Source organism: Hibiscus syriacus, unplaced genomic scaffold, assembly GCF_006381635.1.
Source record: "Hibiscus syriacus cultivar Baekdansim isolate YM2019G1 unplaced genomic scaffold, ASM638163v2 tig00110730_pilon, whole genome shotgun sequence".
NCBI classification, from domain to species: Eukaryota; Viridiplantae; Streptophyta; class Magnoliopsida; order Malvales; family Malvaceae; genus Hibiscus; species Hibiscus syriacus.
The window spans coordinates 458637-482855 of NW_024062844.1; the positions used below are offsets into that span (position 1 = coordinate 458637).

Genomic DNA, 24219 nt, shown 5'->3' on the forward strand with positions numbered 1-24219 from the left:
GAAGATCTAGAGACACTATCTCTACGAAGAAAATTGTTACATCTATATCAATCATAAAAGTCTGAAGTATCTTCTTACTCAGAAAGAATTGAATTTGAGATAACATCACTGGTTGGAACTTCTAAAGGATTATGATTGTGAGATAAAGTATCATCCAGGTAAAGCCAATGTGGTGTCTGACGCCTTAAGCCATAAGGCGATATCTGATTTGAGAGACATGTTTGTCAGCTTGAGTTTGCTTAATGACGGTAGTCTGATCATAGATTTGCAGGTTAAACCCACTTTGGTCGAGGAGATTAAAGCCAAACAGCTCCTTGATAGCTCATTGCTTCCCATTATTGAACAGGTTGAGCAGGGATCGAGTGCAAAGTATATTTTGGATCAGGATGGTATTTTGTGCTTTCACGATCGTTATTATGTCCCTAAAGATGATGAGTTAAGACAGGCTATTCTTCAGGAGGCTCATAGTAGTCCTTATGCTATGCATCTTGGCGGGGACAAAATGTACAAGAATTTCAAGGAGCGCTACTTTTGGAATCGTATGAAGAAGAATATTTCTGATTTTGTGGGGAAATGTCTGACTTGTCAGCAGGTTAAGGCAGAGCATCAGCATCTGTCTGGATTGTTACAGTCAATTAAAATTCCTGATTGGAAATGGGAGCGCATTACGATGGACTTTGTTACCTAGTCTTTCTCTGACTCCTTCCATAAAGGATTTTGTTTAGGTGATTGTTGATCGACTCACCAAGTCAGCTTACTTTATCCCTATTTAGGTTAATTATTCTTTGGGCAAGCTGGCTAGATTGTACATTTCTGAGATCGTTGACTTTATGGTGTTCTATTATCTATCATATCTGATCAATATCCGAGGTTCACTTCCAGGTTCTGAAAGGCTTTGCACGAGGCTCTAGGTAATCGTTTGAATTTCAATACAACTTTTCACCCACAAACTGATGGTCAGTCTGAGCGAGTGATCTAGTTGCTGGAGGATATATTACGGGGTTGTGTGCTTGACTTCCGTGGTAGTTATGAAGATTTCTTATCCTTAGCTGAGTTTGCTTACAATAACATTTACCATGCAAGTATTCACATGGCATCGTACGAGGCTCTGTATGGACGTAGATGTCGTACTCCTATCTGTTGGACAGAGTTGCATGATAGAAAGACTTTGGGTCCAGAGTTAGTTCAAGAGACTGAGGATACTATCCAATTGATATGTGATCGCCTGAGAGAGGCATTTGATAGGCATAAATCATTTGTAGATAAGAGATTAAAGGATATCGAGTTTGAGGTTGGGGATCAAGTTTTACTCAAGGTATCTCCGTGGAAGAAGGTGTTGAGATTTGGACGTAAGGGTAAGTTGAGACCGAGGTTTATAGGATTGTATCATATTATAAAGAAAGTTGGACATGTTGCTTATCAACTTAAGTTGCCTCCCCAGCTCAGTCACATTCATGATGTTTTCTATGTATCCATGTTGAGGCGATATCGTCCAGATCCAGGTCACATCATTCAGGTTGAGGAGGTAGAATTGAGACCTGATTTGTCCTATGAGGAGGAGCCCGTTTAGATTTTAGATCGGGATGAGAGAGTTCTTCGGAATAGGCGTATTCTGATGGTCAAAGTTCAATGGAGTAACCGTGACCCCTTAGAAGCTACTTGGGAGACATTGAAGTCAATGGAGGCTCAATTTTCGCATCTGTTTACATCAGGTAAATTTTGAGGACGAAATTTCTTTTAAGGGGGAGAGTTGTCACACCCCAAAATAGGGCCTAAAATTCTCTTAAAAATTGTTCGAGGACTAAATTGAATTTTGATTTAATTAGGGGACCAGAGTGAAATTTTTGATTAAATTTGAATCAAAATTCAGAAAGCAACTAAAACTGGAGGACCTATAGTATGATTTTACTATTTTCTTTTTAAGGTTTATATAACCTCAAATCTAGAAAAACCCCATTTTATTTTATTTTATCTCTTCAATATTTTCCAGAAAGAAATCTTTGACCGTCGATCGTTGCTCTGTTTTCGACACCTCCCGTACCATCGTGTTCCTTGCGTCGTCCCGAGTCTACTGATGTCCTTCTTGTATCCATTGTTGTCGGCGTGTGAAGGGGTGAGGAAGATAAAGTTTCCAACGTTTCAAAATCGAGCTCTCCGCCGTTCATCGTTGTGAACCGAGCTTGGTAAGTGTCTCTAAACCCCTTAAAATAGTTGTAGAAATTTTTAAAAAAATTATGACCCTGTAAGACGACGCACGCGCCGCCTGCGCGTGGGGATCTCCCACCGCCTGGTGGTTTCTAGATCCTGCCCAAACCTGACCCACCTGCCCGACCCAACCTAACCCAACCCAATTCGACCTGATCTAATATGAATTGTTGACCATTGACTTTGACCCAAAAAGTCAAAATTTTCGAAAAGTTATATTTTATGTTTTTCGACATCTTGAGTCTGATTCCAAAGTCCGTTTTGTCAAATTCTGACCCGAAATCCCCGAATTGAGCCTATTAATCCTAAAATGCTTAGTGTTTTTAGCATTTTACTTAATTTTTTAGGATTTGATTATGGAATTGATTCGAGAATATATTTTTTATGAAGATACTTGTGTTTCACCCGACCGAGGGTCGATTAGATCTCGTTTTTCCCGTCCGTCAGACCCGCTCAATCCACATTCTACGAGAGTTACCTGTAGGTTTCCATAAATTATTTAAATAAAGGTTAATATTATTCATATTAGGATTCTGATATGGATTTTCTGATTCGTAGGATCTAGCGCTGCAGCTGATCGTGATCGACAGACTCAGTAGTAGGCTTCCCTATTAGACTACTCAGACCAATACATGTGAGTTTACTGTTGGTGTTACATTACTGTTTTCAACTATCTTTCTGAACTGTTTTAGATTTCCGATAATACTAAAACAATTTAAGAAAAAATACTTTATTTTCTGAACACGGTTTAACTGATATCTGATTTTTCTATATATTTCTGATATGATCTTTGGATTACCGTATTTTCATATCTGCTTTTTGAAAATGAAATATTTTCATGTTTTAATGGATTAAACTACTGTTTTCATTCGACTACATACATGTTATTTTTATCATTGGGGTTTTATTGGAGGAAGTATCTCAGGCCTAGTCTATGACTAGTAAGACCTTACCGCTTTCAGTAGGCTCATCTGCTTTGTGTACAGGATAAGACCTTACTGCAAGCTCCTCTGCTTTATGCAATGGGTAAGCCCTTACTGGGTGTACAAGTGGGTGTATGGTTCTGGGAAACCTACATATTCTAGTGATTAGACGGGGGTAGTGTTCATGTTTTTAAAGCATGTTTGATGAACTAATATTTTACTAAGGTATTTTATATGTATGTTTTTATACACCGTAAGGAGCACACTTAGCTTTTTAGCTCATTATGTAAATTTTAACCTTTTTAGATAATAACAGACTAGGCTAGCAGACTTGGTATCAGAAGGATCGACTACTCCTACTTTTGTATTAATGTATATCTCTATATGCCTTTGTTATACTTTTGTGACACGTGTTTTGCTACCACCTTGATATATATGTATTACCAGTATTTTGTTCTGTAAATGTTTATACGGTTTTCTGATATATGGATATATATGTTTATCGTATAAATCCTTATTATGGATAAATTTCATATTATACTGTTATATGGATTTTAACGTTGTTTTAAATATAAAAAGAATTTCTGAATGTGATATGTGACCACCTAGATTTGGGCATAACCTCCAGGTCGGGTCTAGGGGGTTACATTTATACATAGTATATATAATTTATAATTGTATATAATATATAAATATAAATTATACATTTTATATATAGTTCATATATAATTTATAATTATACATAGTATATATATAGCATATATATAAATATAAACTATATAGTTTATATATAAATTATATATATAAACTATATAAACTATATAGTTTTTATATATAGTATATATAGTTTATATTTATATTATTATAAACTAAATATAAACTATATATACTATATATATAAACTATATAGTTTATTAATATAACTATATATATTATATATAAATTATATGAACTATATATAAATGTATAGTTTATATTTATATATATATAATTATAATTATATATATGAACTATATAAATGTATAGTTTACATATAAACTATATATATATATATATATATATATATATATATATATTATGTGTAATTATAAATTATATATACTATGTATAAATTACATAGTTTATTAATATAACTAATTACATAGTTTATATATAAACTATATGAACTATATATAGTTCATATATAGTTTATATATAGTATATAAATATAAATTGTATAGTTTATATATATATATATATATATATATATATATTATAATTGTTTCAATTTTTTAACTTTTGAAATGAATGCAATTTAGTCTATTTTATATATTTTCTTCACATTTTACAATTATTTTGATTTGACCTTTTGTATTGTTTAATTTATTTAAATTTTTATTTGTAATTTCATATTTATTCAATTTAGTCCTCAAAATTATATTTGCATGTGAAATTGGCTCATACTTATTACTTATTTATATTTTTGTAATTGGCTCATAACTTTTTAAATGAGTATAATTTAGTGCTTTTTATATTAATTTTAGCCTCACATTTTAAAATTATTTTGATTTTGTCCCTCATCAATGCGTGTTGTTTAATTTATTTAATTTTTACTTGTAATTTCATATTGGTTCAATTTAATCCTTAAAATTATATTTTTATCAAAATTGATCCATAATTATTTATATTTTTAGCAATTTACTCTAAATCATATACAATTACAAATTACAACTCAAAATTCACCGAAAGGCGAAAAATAATTAATTCAAAAATAAAAAATGACCTGGCCTGAAGCCAATCTGTATCCGGTAAAGATCCGGCCTGAATTTTATCTGCCAATGATTTAACCCGATTTGAACGAGATCTGACTTATCCGAACCTGAATTAATTTGGTGTTTAATTGTTCCAGACCTGAACTGTTTTGACCTGAACTAACATCGATCCGAATTGAAATTAACTCGACTTGAACCTGAACTTGATGTCAAATCAATCTGAAAATGACCCGAACTAATTTGACCTGAACCTGATCTAATCCGAGTCCAACCATCAAAATGACATGACACAACATGTATCCAATTTTACTTGACTGACATGATTCGACTGAAACCTAAACGATTACCTGATTTTACATCCCTAGAGGTGATGACTGACACCATTTTTCCTTTGCATCATCAAAAGTTTTTTTTAATAGGAAATGGTTTGAACTTAAACATCACTAGAAAACGAAACAAAAAGAGTATGAATTATTAGATCTAAGTGTTTAAGGGATAATTACTATAAGATTAATTGGATGAAATGTTATTTTGTAAAATTTCAAAGAAAAGCAAATATGAATTTGGGTTGGACAAGAGTGGGTGTCGCCTTGTTGCCATCCAACAATCCATAACGCATGTGTTCCAATCCAATCCGTACACGCCACCAGAAAATGCCCCTTTGTGACGGTGGCTATATACATAAGACAAATAATTTTCCCGGTCGAAGCTTTTGGTCGGGTCAAAATGAGCCGCTAGCAAAATCTAAACTTTCTTTTCTATCGATTCTTACAATTTTGATTGCATCTTCCCACCATTCCATTTCCAAGTCTTGTAACTAGGCATGGATACCCAATTTTGACCAGGGCATGGATGTCTCATTGAACATGCCTCTTCAACCAAGCTCTCCGTTTTGGGCTTTACCTACTAAAACTTCAGGCAACCTGCATGTACGACCATGATCAAACCGATTTCTATTACTGCATAATAACCAGAGCCCATTCGTACAACACTTTAGCTCCTCCTGCTTTGCACTTCTCACCTAATTCACCTAGAACTTCATAGATGACTACTTCCAGTGCAGGTATCAAATACCAACCATTTACAATGTAAAAAACAATGACACAGATCCATTAATTGACTGAGTGGTCAAAGATGTTTCCTTTGTCCGTCCAATGTTGTGAGTTCAAATCTCGGCATTTGCCTAAATATAATACCTCTCTACTTAATCAAATAATAATAATACATAATACATATCTGAATCCACAATACTCAAATCTACAAAAAGCAGACCCACATGGATGACCAAGACCGGACTGATTTCCATTACTTCATGATAACCAGAGCCTCGCATTCAAAGAACCTCAGCTCCTTTTCCCAGATCAACAAGTTCACCTAAAACTCCGTAGGATATGACCATAATTCCAATGCAAGTGTCAACCATTTTCGAACAATGCACAAACCATTAAGGGTAGATAGATTAAGCAATCCGCTCATACAGCAATGATTTTCCTTTTCTATTCACTCGAGCTTGAGTTTCAAGAAGCTAGTAAAATAAAGTCACACATTATGATCATATGAAACTCACTTTTAAAGTCAAATTTAAATGATTCTGACACACGTCATAATCCACAAAATCTCAATGCCTGTAAGAGCAATGCAGAAAAGGTCAATTGTTTGGACAACAAAGCTAAAAAAAGTGCAACCAAGTTCCTTTAGAAGTATATCACAAACTTGGAAATCCAATTTTAACTTTCAAGTTCCTAAGCAAATCATCATAGTGAAACAGTTACTCAAAGAAACAAAAAAGAGCCAAATCAAACCCAGCACTTCCAAATCATTACTTCATTAAGCATCCTCATCCAATGTCAATCCATGAAACGGTTACCAGGTTATCCATCTTGAATACTGACCATATCTTCTAATTAGAAATTTTAAGGTTCCTACTGTTCTTTTGGATTTGGTGAAGCAGGAAGTTCCTCGTCTCTGTCATTTCCAATAGGGTGATCAGATGGAAGGGGTTCCTCATTTCCCTCATTTTCAACAGGGCGATCAGATGGTGGGGCTTCTTCATTGCCACCACTCTCGGGGTGGAAATTTATGGGGAACTTTGTCACCCTGGGTTTATCAGTCAGAATATTTCTTTGGACTTTCTCAATCAAGACCTTTGTGGGAGGTTCCTCTCTAAGCTTTTCATCATCGTAATCATTGTTAACATAGTAGCCCACTCGGACAAACTCTTGGCCAAGATACGAACAAGTTAATAGAAGTACTGTGACACCTATAATATCTTCTTCACGAATCTTTGACGGGTCTGGTGGGTCTGCCTGCAACATATTCAAGGAAAAAGGTAATAAATTAAGACAGATACATCAAATCCACAACTAAAACCGAGTTAGTTGAGATTGCCTGTAATACAAAACGGTAATTTCCAACATTAACAGGCCCAACAAGTACACTCTCCAGTAGTTGATCATAAGTCTCATCTTCTGCAGATCCCACGTAGATAAGTTTCCATTCTAAATCTGTCGATCCAATAAAACATGAATATTTTTAACCTCAAAAAAGACATGAAGTCAACAAAATCATAGCATTACTGGGTAGACAGATATGGCTGGTAAAGTCTTATATTAGATTAATACAATCATATCCAGAATGTATTCATGAATAATAAGAACGTCTTGTTTATCTGACAAACTTAAAATTCTAATTTTAATGAAACTCAAAACTTTCAAATGTAACAGAAGAGTTGGAAAAATAGAAGTAACTGTGTTAGAAACTGTCTTAAACTCAACTCCCAAGTTCAAGCCACACGTACAGCTAAAACATACGAAATCAGATCACTGAGATGAAAAGCTTCCCTTCTACACATAGAATCAGCATTCCACATTTCTTTATTCCAGAAACTTTAGAATTATTTTGTACAAGATGACAATTAGCAACCATTCTACTTAATTCTGGAACTCAAGTCAATACTGTATATTCTGGCATAAATTGTATCAAAATATCCCCCCATGCATTCCTAGCATTCTAAAATTCTATTCCTCTGCTCTTAAGGATATTCTTAAAGATTTATTGAACCACAATCCATTGGGAAATCAACATGCAAAATGCCAAAATATATAGTAACATAAAGCTTTACAACTTAAGACAAGTTTCTTATTTTTTTTCTTCTCCTTCAAAGAAGAGGCGATAAATTTATTTTCCATTTAACATAAAGCCTAGCTTTCTACAGAGTAGAAAATACAACAAATTCCTACCAAGTTTTACTCTTGAAAAAAAAACATTTTATATAGACTGGTAAAACCAAAATATGTAACAAAAACTTGCTAGTGAAGGCCAATTTATGCCTGGCCCAAACCCTAACTTTCTTCAATAAAACTGCAAACCCCAACCTACAATTATACCGCCACTTAACTAAAATATCTTATTCAAGCATACCAAATCTTTATTCTCGTCCCATCATTTAATAATTAAACAAAGGAGGGGGGAGAAAGGGGAAAACAACCTCGTAGACTTAACCTCAGCCAAACCCTAACTAAAAAAATATAAAATCAAATAAAAAAATAAATTGAAATCTAAAAAGCATTGAAACAAAAAAAAATGCTGAGAAAGAAAGCGTACCATCTTTAAGAGGAGTCAAACACTCGTAGGAGATCTCGAATTGAAAAGCAGACAAGAAGGACGCCGGGTTATCCAAAACGGTAACGTTAGTAATGTTGACAGCACTCATTGTCTCGAATCAGAGAGAAATTACACTGTTCACTACTCTACTAATCCAAACCCTAGCTTCTCGAAAATTCATCGAACTCTGAATAAAACCTAACTTGAAAAAGGAAAAGAAGAAGGAAGAAACAAAATACAAAAGGGAAAACAATCAAAGAAGAATAAGAGAAAGAAATTGTTTTCTCTGAGTGTGGTTTCGAGAGTTGGGGTTGGAAAGAAATATAAAATGAAATTGGAATTAATGGATTGGGTTTGGGAGAAGATATGGAAGGAGGGAAAATGAAGGAGATGGTAATTTTATTTTTTTGGGTTTTTTTTTTTGTGGGGGGTGGGGGGGGGGGAGTGGGGGGGATGGAATAAAAATAAAGAAAATGTATATTTATTTCCTACTTTAGGCCTCTTGGGCAATTAGAATAGTATAGAGATGTTTAAATGATTAATTCGAACTAAATTTTTTAATTATTAATTGTTTTAAGAATATTAATCGAATCAAATAAAGTGTATTTATTTAAACTTGAGCTTGAAATAAATATTTAATATATAATATATTTATAATTTTGATTAATTAATTAATTAATTAATTTCAAATCTAATTAACCGTCAATCAAATATTAAAGAAATATTAACTGTTTTTTTATTAAATTAATTCGGTTAGGGATCAAATTAACCGAATTAATTTAATTCGGTTGATTAATTAGAATAAAATCATAAAGTGAACACGCTGGCTGTCCAAAAGTGTACGGTGATAGCTGGTTATCAAATTTGGTTTGGCGGGAATATTGCAAGGTATGAAAAGATTAAAAAACAAAACGGAGCATGCCATCTCAATTAGGTATGTTCAACAAATGATCCAGTTAAATAAGTATTAATTAAATTAATTTTATTTTTAAAATCGTTAATTTTTAATTCAACTAAATTATATATGAACATTTTTAATTCAATCGAAATAATTTTGATTAATTGATTGAATTTTGAATCAATCCATATTTTAAAAAATAGTAATTCAAGTTATAGTAAGAGCTTTTTTATTGATATATTATTCTAAAAAAAAGATTTTCGTAAAATATACTATATAATAATTTTAAAAACTATTTTCGAAAACTATTTTTTATGTTTGGATGAAATTGTTCTCACTCATATTTGAGTCACTGAAATTTAATTATTTTATTTAATCATTTAACTTTTGAATTGTTCCTGTTTTGATCTTTTACGACAATATACATTATTTTATTATTATTATTATTACCTAAGGTATTTTATAAGTATTTAATCAAACTCTCGCAATCCCCAACTCATAAACACCCACTGAATTTAAGTCATCGAAAAACCTCTCCAAACAATTTCTCAAGAGCAAGGGCAAGCGACATCGGGGTATGTTGGGTTAACAGGTAGAAGCACTCGAGAAAAAAAATAAGGTGAATATCTTATCTGAGGTGTTGACGGTTATTGGCGAATGACAGACATAGAGTTCATCAAGGATTAGCAAGGGAAGAAGTGATTACGGGTTAGATCATCAAGGATTGGGGGGTTGTGATTTAAGGGTGAGACTGCCAATGAGCCACTGTTCATTGATGGGAGGATGAGTCTGTCGAGGCCGAATAGATGTAATTTGGAATTTAAGTTTTGATATGGGGTTTGAGATATGATTTAGGATTTTAAGATTTTGGTTTAAATTTCAAAGCTATAATTTAGAGTTTTTATTTTTTATTACAATCCCATGTGTTATTAAAATACTAATAAATATATCACGTCATTTGAATTATGTTTTGGTATGATGATATGTACAACATTATTAAATAAGTGATGATTTATTAAAAAACTTACATCGGTTCTCCAACGACACATTCAAAATGAAGTTTGATGAAAAAATTATAGGGTAAACTATGCGTATAGTACCTAAACTTATCAAATTTAATCAATTTTAATACCTAAACTTTTAATTTTTTTTCAAAAATCATACCTAACTTTTAATTTTTGTTTCATTTTAATAATCCGTTAAAAACTTACAGTTTAATTTTAAAAAAAATTAAAAAGTTTAAGTACTAAATCGAACCAAAACTGATAGTTTAGATACTAAATGAGCTAAGTTTTTAACGGTAGGATACTAAAATGAAACAAAAACTAAACATAGTTTAGGTGCTTAACGTGAAATTTACCAAAAATTATATTTATGTAAATAAATATTGATGTTCTGAAAAAGAAAAAAATACATTGGTACTCCAACTACACGTTCACCATAAAACTTGGGGAAAAACGTATACTAATGAAAACAAGTGTTAATATACTGGGAATATAGATAAAAAGCATTTGAGTAAGATAAAAGGCATTGTTTTTGTTTGAGTGTGAAAAGAGTAACTGATGTAGAACATAGAAATTGTTGATAACAAAAAACAAAGAATTAATTGCAAAATAAAATTTTGTACGTCAATATGAGATTAGTAAAACAATTCAGAATGTATAAGATTTCATAAACAAAAAGAAGAATCAAACATGTGGTAAGGATTCTAGGAATATAGATAAGTAATCCCTGAAAAATCTAATTAAGAGACGGGAAAAAAAAACATTGTTAATAAAAATTACAAAACAGAAATGGTTAACCTCCATCCAATCCAATACAAGAACCTGGACGGAAAACATCCGTACACAAACCTGGAAACAGTGGTCATTGTTAGACTGTCACATCCATCTTTCGAGTCTGCAAACGAAACATTTCGGCTATGTTCGCTGCCGTGGTACATTCCTCGGGAATTCTGTCCGTCACCGAGCGGATGAACCTTGGAAATCTCATTGAGATGCCACGGGAAGGATTAACTAACCCGATCGCAGCCTGATGAACTGGTGATACTGTGAAGTCTGCACCTCTTATTTGCCAAACAAGCTCTGGAGAGAACCACATATCAGGCACCTCAGCTGTTTGATAGTAAGCAGGCCTTTTGGCTAAGATCCTATCTCCGGAATAGAACTCTTTCATCTGAATTCGATAAAGAAAACCAAAAGACTTAAAAGAGTTTAGTGTAACATGAAGGATTGAAACTTATATATGCATAGAAACGTGTTACTATACCAATGCATATCCGACAACGAGCATGAGAATATGACCCTTTAAAGATCATCAAAATATACGGGGAAAAAAACATAGGTTACTAATGATAGGATCTTTGCGAAGAAACCAGAAGTCACATCTGGTTTCTTGAGGGAGCTATCAACGAGTGATTACAAAGAGAAACGTGCACACTATTTAGCCGTGTTATGGCAATTAGATCAAATCTCAGCGCCTTTATCATTACTCTATCGTTAGGAACTGTATAATTTGTACTCCAGTAAATTGCAAATCAGATATGCTCACTGCCAAAATCCTAGCTAAGCCAACATCAAAAAGATCTTAAATCAGAAACAAAACTATTCTCACATACCGCATAACGATGTTCAACTTTTAGCTCAGACTTGCAAGATTAACACCATATCCTTGGTAACATGAAGAAAAAGATACACTTTCTGGAATACAAACATCATCAACGCTCCACTTTACCTCATTGTAAAATGAATCGGTGAATCCAGACATAACATGGCATACGCTTTGGAAATCTTCAGCGTCTGGGTTGTAACATGCCATGAGGAACGAATTCGTAAGAAAAGTAAAGTAACATACATCAAAGTATGACTTAAAACAGAAAGGATTTCACATTGGGAGCATGTGGCAAGGGCGTGCTGCGTAATGAATGAATATTTCTTTTTCAAATTCAATAATATAACATTTTCTTTAGTAATATATCAACATAAAATGCAAATAAGCAATCACAACATAGGGCCTCTTAACAAACGAGAGGCTATTTATCAAATGATATCAAATTTTAAGCTTACCAGTGCCACCAAGATCGTTTCAGCAAACTTGGGATTTTCTAAGTTACTAGATTGAAGTTCAAATGCAGTATAATAAATGAATATTTTATCGATTTGCGTTCAATGGTCTATAACATTTTCTTTGACAATATCTAAACATACTTCATAAAATGCAAATCACCCCTTTCACTTCAATTCTACTTGCTTGCTAAACATTGCATCTGTTAAAACATCGGTTCATAAAATGGTCACGGGATATTTATCAAATGATATCAAAATTTAGTTTTACCAACGTCAGCAAGATCATTTCAACACATGGGATGTTCCAATTTATGAGGCCGAAGTTCAGATGATTCCAAGAGTCTAGGAGCTTATATTTTTTTTCTTGATGCCTATCAGTCATATTTAACTACTTGTTAGTTTTGCGTATGTAATTCCATCCTAGTGGGCTTAGGAGGGGATGGTTTTCAATCAAAGTTTCATGAACTTTTAAAATCAAAAGCTTACTATGGACTGAGGAACCTTTCCCTCTATAAATTTCAAAAAGTTTCAAATACATCATGAAGCATCATTTAACTACACATACATGTATATATATAGTCATTACCATCCTGCTTTTCTTCCATTACCATGCCAAGCACCAATTGGGACTAAATCAAGGGAGTCGCTTAACCCTTCCACATAGTCCCGCTTTTCCTAATAGAGATCACCAAGCAATTTGATTCAATATTTAGCTATCTTCGTATTTTCTAAATAGTTAAATCATCAGAATATTCTGGTAACCACAGAACCTTTAACCATGAATCACTACGCTTTGACGGAAGATATCCAGCATCAATATCCAAGGACTTAACCATAATTCCTTCGCATGAAAACCACAATGCATTTTCAAGGAAGGAGTTTATCCGAGTTAATGTGGCTTCACTGGTCAAACAAGTATCATCTCCTTCCACCTATTAAACAAGAGATCATAGACAATACTAGTCAATCCTATGTTGTTCCAACTCTTCAATTACCTAAAATATCTATGTCAAAAACATATTTGGTTATGGGTGGAGTAATGACACATCAAGTACCTTCCAAGTACATTAAATTAAAAAATAATAATAATTAGACCTGTCTCAAACACAAGATACATACCTATACCTGACACTCACATCCGAGTTGATAACCAAAAAATTGTATTCTCTAAACAAGCAAAGCCGAGAGGTCTTACAGTGATTTCTTTTGCATATTCAAAATGACCCAACTTCTCTTCGGGAAACAAATCCTTCAGACCTAATTTTTTAAGCATGGCAGAAGAAGGAATAAATTTACAGCTCGCGAGAATTTGATAAGAGAGACTTTGAAAGAAAATAACCCAAAAAATTGTGGGAGGGGGAAGGCATACGTTTCCTTCATTGGCGCAGAGGAACATCTAACAGCCTGTAATAGAAAGTATATGATATTTTTGAAGTTGAATGGAAAAATAAAATAAAAAATAGCAGGAAAAATAAGGGGGACAAAATTGTAATCTAAAGTTTATTTTTCAGACAAAGAGCTTGACATTTACATGACATATTCCGGAAAGAACAAAATATGCTCAACTATAACAAATAGCCAGATTTTGAGTAATTGACATACAGCAGTATAGATTGATTTATTTTTATTTTTTTGAACTTTAGGTTGATTTATTTTAGTATAACAGTATAGGTTGATAAAATTGCAAGACTTACTCCATGCGACAACACTGAGTAAAGAATTATATTACCAGCTATGTTACTCGGATTCAACTGCGAGTGTTGGATACGGTTATGTATCTGACAGGTGTATGTTCGATCTTTTTAAGTTTTTCTATGTATTTAGACTTTGGAGGGTCCTAAAAGGTTTATATCCCCATACCCAATTACCCACATCCGAAAAGCATCGAAATCGAGTGTTAAATATGGGTAATTCAAGAAAACCGAAGAGTAAGAGTACCACAGGTATCCTATCAAAAAAAAAAAAAGAGTACCACAGGTGTCCAGAACTTATTTTTCGGTTACTCGTAATCTTTGCCCTTCCATAAAATAATGGCAATACTGTCAACCAACTCTTCAGTTTTCTCAAATTAAAACACAAAAGTAAAAATGGGGATATTTCAACAAGATTAACCAATCTCTATCACACTGAGAAAGGAGTTAAAAACATTGAATGATTGAACTCTTGAACTAATTGCTCAATAATCCCCATATGTCACATGGACACATGGCAGCATTTGCAAGGTCTTTCAGCAAAGGAATAAACCAGAGCAGCATAGAGTCCATTTTAAATTATGAAAAGAGGGGTCTGACACTCAGGGTATTTCCTTTAAATGAAGTGTGAGCTGAGAGAAATAGAATTTCTCTGTTTTTCTATTTCTTCACACAGTTACAGAAAGGGGTCTTTCCTTTAAAAAGACCACTTGTACAGGAATTCTAACTCAAGTAAAAGTAAATTAGAGATAAACTAGTATCTTATCCTTTAGATGAATAAGTCTTCTACTAAAACTAACTAATTAGTTACAATCACTAATATACACGTCATATCTACAATCCACATTAAGTAGCTTGAAATGCAGTTGAAAACACAAGATCTAGACCATCTTGGAAACATGGCACACCATTGGAATAATTACAAGTGCGGGCATATGTTTTTTAGTAAGGATACATGTTCGCGGTCAAGGTGAATTCACAAGATCAGAGAAATAAAATGTGTTTAAAGAATGCACATTTTGAAGGCGGAAAATCACTAGCCAAATTTCTGTTATTTAATGAATTTCTATGTTACTCCAATTCTTCATTTTTGTTTAAGTACCCATGTCAAACACCAAGATCCACTGCATACTGGACATGGGTATGGGAATATAACATTTTAAAGATCAAGTACATAGAAAAACTTTATTAAACACACCTATGTCAGACAAATGCTCGGCTACTCTCTTCCGATAATCACACATTCACAATCAAGTCTGAGTTACATGAACTTCTTGCATGTATTTTGTGAATTAAAGAGGTAGTGAGGAAAGATATATAACTGATAAATGGAATAGTCTAATTCTTATTCAACATACTATATTCCATGCAAAGATTTATTTGTCATTGCTCATGGGAAAGCTTCTGTTGTATAGTTCAAAAATCAGAAAATACTACTGTTACAACTTGTCCTCGGTCTTCTAGTCTACATATGTATATAAATAAAAGAAAATCGGAATAATTCCAAGAGAGTTCAAGATACTTACTGCTCTCCATTGGCAAACATGATATCAAACACGAACAGGCAAATGTTAACCTGCATGTTGCAATGATAATTAGAAAGAAAATCAAAATTTAACTTCAGGATACAGGGAAAAACGTTGAACTTATAAGAGAAGATAAGTGAATGTGAAAATTAAATATCAAAAGAGCCTTAACATCATTTTGGAAAGCACAAAGGAAATGGGCATATTAAATAACGATAAGTGAAACAGCTATGCAAATTGATCATGTCATAAGATTAATTTCAATTCACCTAAATGTTTGATGTTTGCACTAAAAACTTCATAAAAAACAGAAAATCTAATTATGTAACGTCACAAAGTGAATATAAAGCAAACCTTTATTTTATCCACTGTGATCAAAAAATCTTTGCTCCCTCTTTCTCTTGAAGATAATTCTTGAAAGGACATCAGCTTCTGACCATTATTCCTATCGATTGCAACAACCTGAAGCCGCAACCAGAATCAGAATTAGCAACATAAAATAAGTAAAAGGCATCTTGCTGTTAGACAATCTCACCTCCGCATCCAATACGAAAGTTTGGACATCAGGCTTAGCACTCTTTAATTGTATTAATTAAATCTGGAAATCTTAATGTCGTTTCATCCCCATTTCGTGAAAAGACACGCATTGCTCCATCAGCCAATTTGTGAATTTGGACACGCCGACCATCATATCTGAAAATTATGTGCATGTGGAAACCTCTCAGTCATACCCAACATGTGATAAAACTAAGAGATGCAGAAGAACGGTGAGAAACCACAAGATGTGCCCTACAATCAGTTATCCAACTGATGTCATTCAAGAAAAAAAACGCAACCACATTGAATGAACAAAAGAATATGGTGCCATACTAAAGAGGAATATAAGCTTCACAGTTGTTTCATGCAGTACCCAAAATAACAAATAATACACTTCTAAACTTCACGAATGTGAATAATCTGCCCCCCCCCCCAAACACAGAAGAGCTTACTTATATTCACATGTAAAAGCTTTGTTTTGAAAAAGCTTCAGTACTTCTGGAACCCCATTGGTAATTCTACCACCATGGAGAATATTACCACCCATAGGCAATAGCATTAGTACATTTTGATGTACAAGAAAGAAACAATAGGGTAGCACGTAAACCCATAGGCAAGCATGAGTTTAATAGGTATTCCCGGAACCATCGACAAGGTTGATGATGAAAACGCAATACCTTCCTTCATTAGTGAAGGAACGAGTAAATCCTGTAAACAATGCATCATGAGCATAAATGTACCACAAAACAAACATATTCTGTCTTATGCTGTTTTCAAAAGAAGGGGGGAAAGGGCAAGAAACTGGCATGTGCAACATGTTATAAAGCAAATGAACCAGACTTAAATTTTTAAGTTATAGAAGACAAAGATATAAAGAGAAAATAAATTCATATATACTTGCATGCAAAAACAATTAGCACATATATAAATATATTATATAAAAACATCTCATAAAGTGGACAAGGAAATCCGGGAGCTTATAAATTTTGAAAATAATATACAATGAAGAACTTCAATATAAAATATACAATCACTTACCAAATTTGGAAGTACATTATATGCTTCAGTTACAGCTGTTGAAAGGTCCTGACAAGTAAACAAAGATCAAATCAGAAACAGGCACAAATGATTGCTGGCCCAGAAAGCAGGAAAAGTTGAAAATAGTATTATGCATATGTAGATAAATCTAATGATGCCTTTGGTAGCAAGATCCTTTGCAGATAATGGATGTTAGATCCAAACAACACAAACATCAACAGATCCATTATACCCATTTTTATTTTGTTTTTTGGTTGGGGAGTAGCTTATACTTCTCATACATAATGATGTAAAATTTCAAGTCTTCATGAAGAGATATACTATTTCATACTCTTCAAAAAAATAATTTATTAGCTTACGATTAGCATCGAACCTGAAGCTTCTCTTTTAGACTATCAGCTATTCCTTCATGATAAAGATTAAGAGAGGAATTCATGACAACTGCTTGAGCCAATGCAGGAAGAACCGTTTTCATCATTGCTCCTATTCGGAAATTCCTGACCTGTATGTGTCACAATTTAGAAACAGAAGAAATTGTAATGCAACTATGCAAGTCAATGCTCACACAGCAAATTAAGAACTGAGACATAGAGAAACCTTCATTTACCATGAAGTTTAAAACAACTATACAAATTCAAAATTCTTAACATGCTTCCACGAAAATTGCTAAAAACATCAGGCATGTGAAGGTTGATAATTCTACTACCACCCCGATAGCAATCACGACTACGAGCATTAGAAAAAACAGCACAAAGAAGTGTTTGCTTTGATCACGTCTACCATGCGAGATGTATCAATTGGGGAAAATTCAATACAATAGGAGCTAGTCAAATGCGCTTAAACTCCAATATGATAATAAAGAGACTCATTATCTATGTTTTCAGAAAAATATCACCTATTAAAAATACTTAAATATAAGAGTCACATAATTACATAAATAAAATCAAGAACTGCCTGCACAAGATGCATACAAAAAAGGATCAATTTTCGAATCTTACCAAAGTTCTAACCAGAAACTTAATCTCTTTCTGTCTACATGAACCTATAAGACTCACAATGAGGTCTTTCTTCCGGATGGTACTGCCACTTCCTGTTTGTACACTGATAAATGCTATATGAGGAAAATGAGACAAATAGAATATAGATGACAAAAACCAAAATAATGCAAAACAAAATGATAAGCATGTTGCTTTACTTAGCTATATTAATCAAATTGTAGGACTGAATTTATCTTATTTGAGAAGAAGAAAAAAGCGAATCAATGTCAAAGGCTTATTTGAGAGCATAAATCCCTAGGCACAAGCATATGCATCCAGCACTCAAGTGCTCCTGAATAATTATTTAAACCATTAAATATTTTATAGCATGATATAATATGGTATCACTGGGGACCAATCCTTTGTCTATCGTCAGCCGAGGGTAATAACATTCTGCTTCTAATACGTTTAGTGAACGAGAAAACGGTCCTTAATCTTATGAAGAAAAAAGATATTGTAACAAGTTTTCAGTGAATTTCGTACCACCAAAATCCAGGTATCATCCAATTATGTAAAGTTTTAAGTACTGCAAATTAATGTTACACTCATAGTTTCCTTGTTTCTGGAATCGTGGATTCAATATTTCAGTACTCTCATAGTCATTTATTGTTGTAGGATCCAGACTGGGCTGACCATACCTTGTCTTCCGAAGCATGGAATATACGTCCCTAATTAGTAGTGATGGAGGAGTAGCAAGCAGAGTTTGGGTTTTCCGGCATGCTTGTGCAACATCACCTTAGACAAAATGTAGGTGTTAAGAAGACTCCCCAAAAGTAAATATGGGTAAAAAGTAACAGAAAATGGAAATTTATGACTGAAACTATCTGCTTCTACCAAGATCACCCATGTCATTGTACATATCCCTTATTTTCGAACGGTTAGTCCCACAAGCTTCTTCCAGTGCAGATGTAACCAAGCTTCCGCCAATATTCAATTCCTGCATCATTACTACAGCATGAGTGCATTTTTTTTCTTTTGCAACTAATCTCTCTTAATATTCTATTTCTCATGTTAAGCAATCTAAAATATACAATTTGAAGGGAAATTTATCTTTAAGAATAAAGAGTAAAAAATCTACTGTGTGAAACAACAAAAAGGAAGATAAGGACAGGAGAACTGGTCAAGTGGACTAACAATATTTTCATGGTCAGCAGCAATTTTATGGGTGCACAGATACACAGCAGGAAGCACAGCCTCGGGGGACAATGCCAGCAAACTAGTTGAAAGAAGCCATAAAGGAAAAAAGGTTGGGGATAAGTTTTAGGTAATGCACTATAAACTTTGATTTCACAACCAAGAAATACATATAAAAAAAGCAAGATACAAGTTTACCAACCTCCTAAACCTATTGCAAAGCATAGAAGTAGCTTTAATCGTTCCCTTTTGACCGCCAACAAGGACAAAAGTCCGTGCAAGATGGGCATATGGAGCAGGCTGACCAGATCTCCAGCATGCTGCATACACATCTCAGTAGGAGTTTCAAAATTCTATGAATAAGAAATGTTCTACAAATTTGCCTGAAAGAGACACCAAAGATGCAATAAGACTATAGCTCAAAACAAAAAAGGTCACGCAGTTAAAACCAATAAAATAACTTCAACATAGATACTACCATACTACAAAATTAGAAAGAAGAGTTTCAAGATGCAATGTTAAGAAAATAGCAAATTAAAACTTCATAACACCAACCATGCTCTATAGGTTTATATGTATCAGGAGGCAATGATACAAGAGTTGTGTCAACATTTTCCACTGGTTGTCCCTGCGAAGATAAATAGGTAATACATCTTGATTCCTCTGCCGAATGTTTGTTCTTGCTAACAGGGCTATCATTAGTACAGCAGGGGACCTGTGCTGATTTATTGGAAACTACCATATTTTATGTATTCTCATCATGCTTCACCTCGGGATTACTGTAATATATATCCAGTGCCTTGTTGATATCTCCTTGGGCCTTCTCAAGTAAGGTGACCACATAATCTCTTGACGATTCATTGCCATTTATTATCTGAATAAACTGATCGATCTTCTCTAAATATGATTTACTCAAGTCAGTAGACAAAGTGCTTTCACCTTTGGGGCATTCCTCAATTTCTGGACCAATCCTACCACCTCTAGAGCCAATAACCGAAACTTTACCAAAGAAGCTAGTTATCATAGGTTGCTTTGACCCGCTAGATTCCAATTTTGAGTTACTTTTGACTTTCTTATTTGACGTTTTTCAGTGTTTTTCTTTCTTTTGCCAGGAGATATGTTGCTCCAAACTGAAAGTTTAAAACTAGAAGGCTTTATGACTTGACTTAAATGAAGGCTTAAACTTTCATCAGCGCTACTTCTAAAAGGCCCTGAATTTAGAAGTGAGACGTTAGATGAACCGGCCTGAGAAGCAGAATCAGAAGTTCCAAAAGCAGAGATTTGCTCATATAACTCATTTTCAAGTTCGTAAAAATTAGAAACTGCTTCGACAATATTCCATCTGGAGCTGCTAATCAAATTTAATATCTGGTACCTGTAACCCATTTGGGCAAAGAGTCGCCTAATTCCTCAACTATTCTCTCTCTTTCCTCCTCACTTGGTATAGCTGAATCTTGTAAATCAGGTTTTTGCACAGAAGATGAATCATTCAAAGTAATGCATACATCATTACTCTCAACAGTTCTCATTCCAATATATTTTGCTTTCTCTCCATGTCCTTTTCCGCATTCAAGATGGGACTAGCATACATTTCTACGTTTTCCAAGACAGGACTAGCATCCATTTTGACGTTTTCTACACTTTCACAATTGCCACAATGAAATCCCATCAAGAAGTCTTTTTTATTAGCCATTTCATCAACCAGGCCAGCAAAGTGTTTTCTCAATTTATCAGCATGCTTACTGTCAAGCTTCTCAATGTCCATACCAACAGTAGGAATAACCTTCTTGGGTTTCAAAAACTTCACATATTCTCTAAGCTCATCATAATTAGAATGCTCACTGTAAGGGACTAGATGTATCTCGACCGAATCATTTGATATCACAGAAAATTTATTCTGTTTGATTTCATAAGTCCACCCAGTTGGCACAAAACCAACAACCTTCTCATACCCTTTTCCCACCATAATATCTTTCATTTTCACAAAATTAGGCCGAATATACGGCCAAGTCTATCCTAATACATTCCAACCAACGACATGAACATCACTCTCACTCTCATCCACCGTAAAAACTTCTTCCCCATACCCCAAAACATTCAAAATCTCCATTTTCCTCCCATCAACAAATATCTTCCTCTTACATCTCCGAGCAACCTCAACCAAAATCTTCTCTTTCCCAACAACATAAGTGGCAACAAGAAACAAAACCCTTTTCCCCTTAAACTCCTTCCCTATCCTGTCTACCACACTAACCACATAATCAACAGATTCTTCTTGAGAAGGAAACACGAATTTTGGATTACAATAAGTTGTATAAAAAAAATAGCATCACAACCAACAAATTCCTTCAAATAACTATTCAACTTCATTGAGTTACAATAACGACAATCGCCGGTGTGCAATACCTTTCGGAGCTCCCATTTTTTGTGGGAACTTTGAATAAGAACTGGACAGCGCCAGTGCAATGATTGGCGTCAATGAGAACGACCTCACAGGCGTCTACCATAACGGGGTCGTTTAGAGGTAACGAGAAGATGAAGTGAGGAAGGATTTTAAGGATTTGGATGAGGAGGAGGGAAGTGAGGTGGGAACAAAAGATGATGCCTTTGGACCAGGAAGGGGAGAGGCCGGAGTAGTGGTCGGAGTGGAAGTGGGAGAGGAAGTAGGCGGCGGAGAAGGTGGTGGTAGTGTGGCGGAAGGAGTCGATAAGAAAGCGGGTGTTAGGGATGAGTTTAGAAGGATGGAAAGAGGATGGAATTGGGGGGAAACAAAGGGTGGAATCGGAGGAATTTGCCGCGGCGAGGTAGAGTTGGGTGGAGTCTATGGTAAGGGTTTTGGCGGCGGAGGCGGTGGCCGCCGAGTGAGAGGACATCGGCGGAGCTTTTCGACGCGGGAAAAAAGGGCGCTTTTTTGGTTGATTTGGGAGTTTTGAGAGCAAGGGTAAGTGTAGCGGTTGCCTGTGCGAGAAGAGGCGGATGGTTAAATTCTAGTTTAACATTTGGTCTTTCAATTTTTTTAAAGTTCTAATTTAACCCTTTTATTTTTTTTAATTCTCATTAATTTTTATTTTTAAAATATATTTAACTAAATTAACTTATTTTTTCAAAAAATTTAAATTTAATTTATTTAAATAAAATCAAAAAAAATTAACTACAATTAAAAAATGAGATATTACTTAGGGTAAATTACATGTTTAGTACCTAAACTATCAGTTTTGGTCCGTTTTAGTACATAATTTTCATTTTTTTAAAACCGTACATAAAGTTTAATTTTTGTTTCATTTTAATATCGCGTTAAAAACTTAACGTTAAATTTCAAAAAAATTGAAAGTTTAGGTACTAAAACGGACTAAAATTGATAGTTTAGGTACTAAACGTGAAAATTTTAATGGCGGGTATTAAAATGAAACAAAAACTAAATGTTAGGTATGATTTTGAAAAAAAAAAAAGTTTAAGTACTAAAATGGATCAAAATTGATAATTTAGGTACTAAAAGCATAGTTTATCCTATTATTTATTGAATAAAAGGAAAGAAAACAAACTAGGAAACCATCCTAACCCAGAGTCGCCAACATGCAGCCTGGCTTACCTAGGGATGGTAAATGGGTGGGTCAGGTGTGGATACCTCCTCCCCATACCCACTAATATTTTCAAATCACCACCCGCACACCACCTATGATAGATAAAAAATTTCAAACACTCACTACCCAACTGGAGACGTACCCGGCTAGACCCGCCTGACAACAACCTTAAGTTATACATAAGCAATAAACATAAAACAAACACGTCCATTAAGAACATAATAAAATAAACCAAGAATTATCTGAGTTAAGTGTTAACATAGATATTAAAGTATATAAAACACCATAATAAAATACATAATTAAAGCCTAGAAACATAAATAACAAACACATAATATTTTTGTTCTTTGACGCAACATTCTTAAATTTCAGGCAATACTTGTGACGTATGTTACTCCAGTATTACAATCATCATTATCTATTTTCTCCAATTGAGAACGCTCCAATTTAAATTCACTACTACCTACATATATAATAGAAGGCAAAACTAATATAAGTTAGTAACTAAACTTTAATAAGATAATTAAGCACAATTTGACAACTAACATAGACTAAATAATAATATTACCTTTAATATCGACCCAAAGCCAATTTTGAGCACACATTAATGCTTCAATCGTCTCCGGAAGTAGTCGACTACGATAAGGACCAATACTCTTCCACCTGTACTGAATGCAAATTATGATGGGACAGTGGAGACAGGAGATATCCTTTGTTATTTGTTGGAGAGTTGGATAACTATTTCCATTTGTTTTCCACCTGTTAAGAATATCAAAATCATCAACAATTGGTATGTTGGCAGTTTATAAGTACCTGTTCAAATTAGATGTTTCTAAAATTGCATCATTATTTTGCTATACAAATTCAACAAACTCATTCAACATTGTTCTTTTGGTTAAATTATCCCTAATATTTGGTTAAATTATAAGTTATATCTTTTACAATATTAAGATTTATAAATTAGACTCTAAAATTATACCTAAATTCATAATGGTCCAAAATTTAATGGGTATTTAGTGGGTGAGAGGAGAGGATGCGGGGTGGATAAGGTCTCAAACCCATCACCCGCCCACTACCCGCGACGGGTGCCACTTTCTAAATCCATACCCGCCTACTACCCACTAAAATTATACCCATCCCCACCCCAATTAGAGCGGGTACGGTGCAGAATCCACGAAATTGTACCCGTTTCCATCCCTAGGCTTACCCTTATGCACATCCCCATGCAAA

The 24219-nt window shown here is 34.0% G+C and overlaps 1 protein-coding gene and 1 pseudogene across 1 annotated transcript; both read right to left on the minus strand.

The window, feature by feature from the left end:
• Positions 1–6592: 6592 nt before the first annotated feature.
• Positions 6593–8767, minus strand: LOC120139201 (probable histone chaperone ASF1A). Its single transcript, XM_039154512.1, has 3 exons — positions 8483–8767; positions 7268–7383; positions 6593–7185 (listed from the first exon to the last, which is right to left on the minus strand). The coding sequence occupies exons 1-3, from the start codon at positions 8589–8591 to the stop codon at positions 6802–6804; spliced, it is 609 nt and encodes a 202-aa protein (XP_039010443.1). The 5' UTR covers positions 8592–8767; the 3' UTR covers positions 6593–6801.
• Positions 8768–11139: 2372 nt separating this feature from the next.
• Positions 11140–22344, minus strand: LOC120139212 (annotated as a pseudogene).
• Between the last annotated feature and the right edge of the window lie 1875 nt (positions 22345–24219).

What these genes read in the sequence shown, in the direction of transcription:
- LOC120139201 (XM_039154512.1), bottom strand. Translation starts at nt 8,591, where the DNA reads ATGAGTGCTGTCAACATTACTAACGTTACCGTTTTGGATAACCCGGCG. An exon ending in TTTGACTCCTCTTAAAGATG is followed by an intron (nt 7,384 to 8,482) that starts GTACGCTTTCTT and finishes TTGGATCGACAG; the next exon opens with ATTTAGAATGGAAACTTATC. An exon ending in ATTACCGTTTTGTATTACAG is followed by an intron (nt 7,186 to 7,267) that starts GCAATCTCAACT and finishes AATATGTTGCAG; the next exon opens with GCAGACCCACCAGACCCGTC.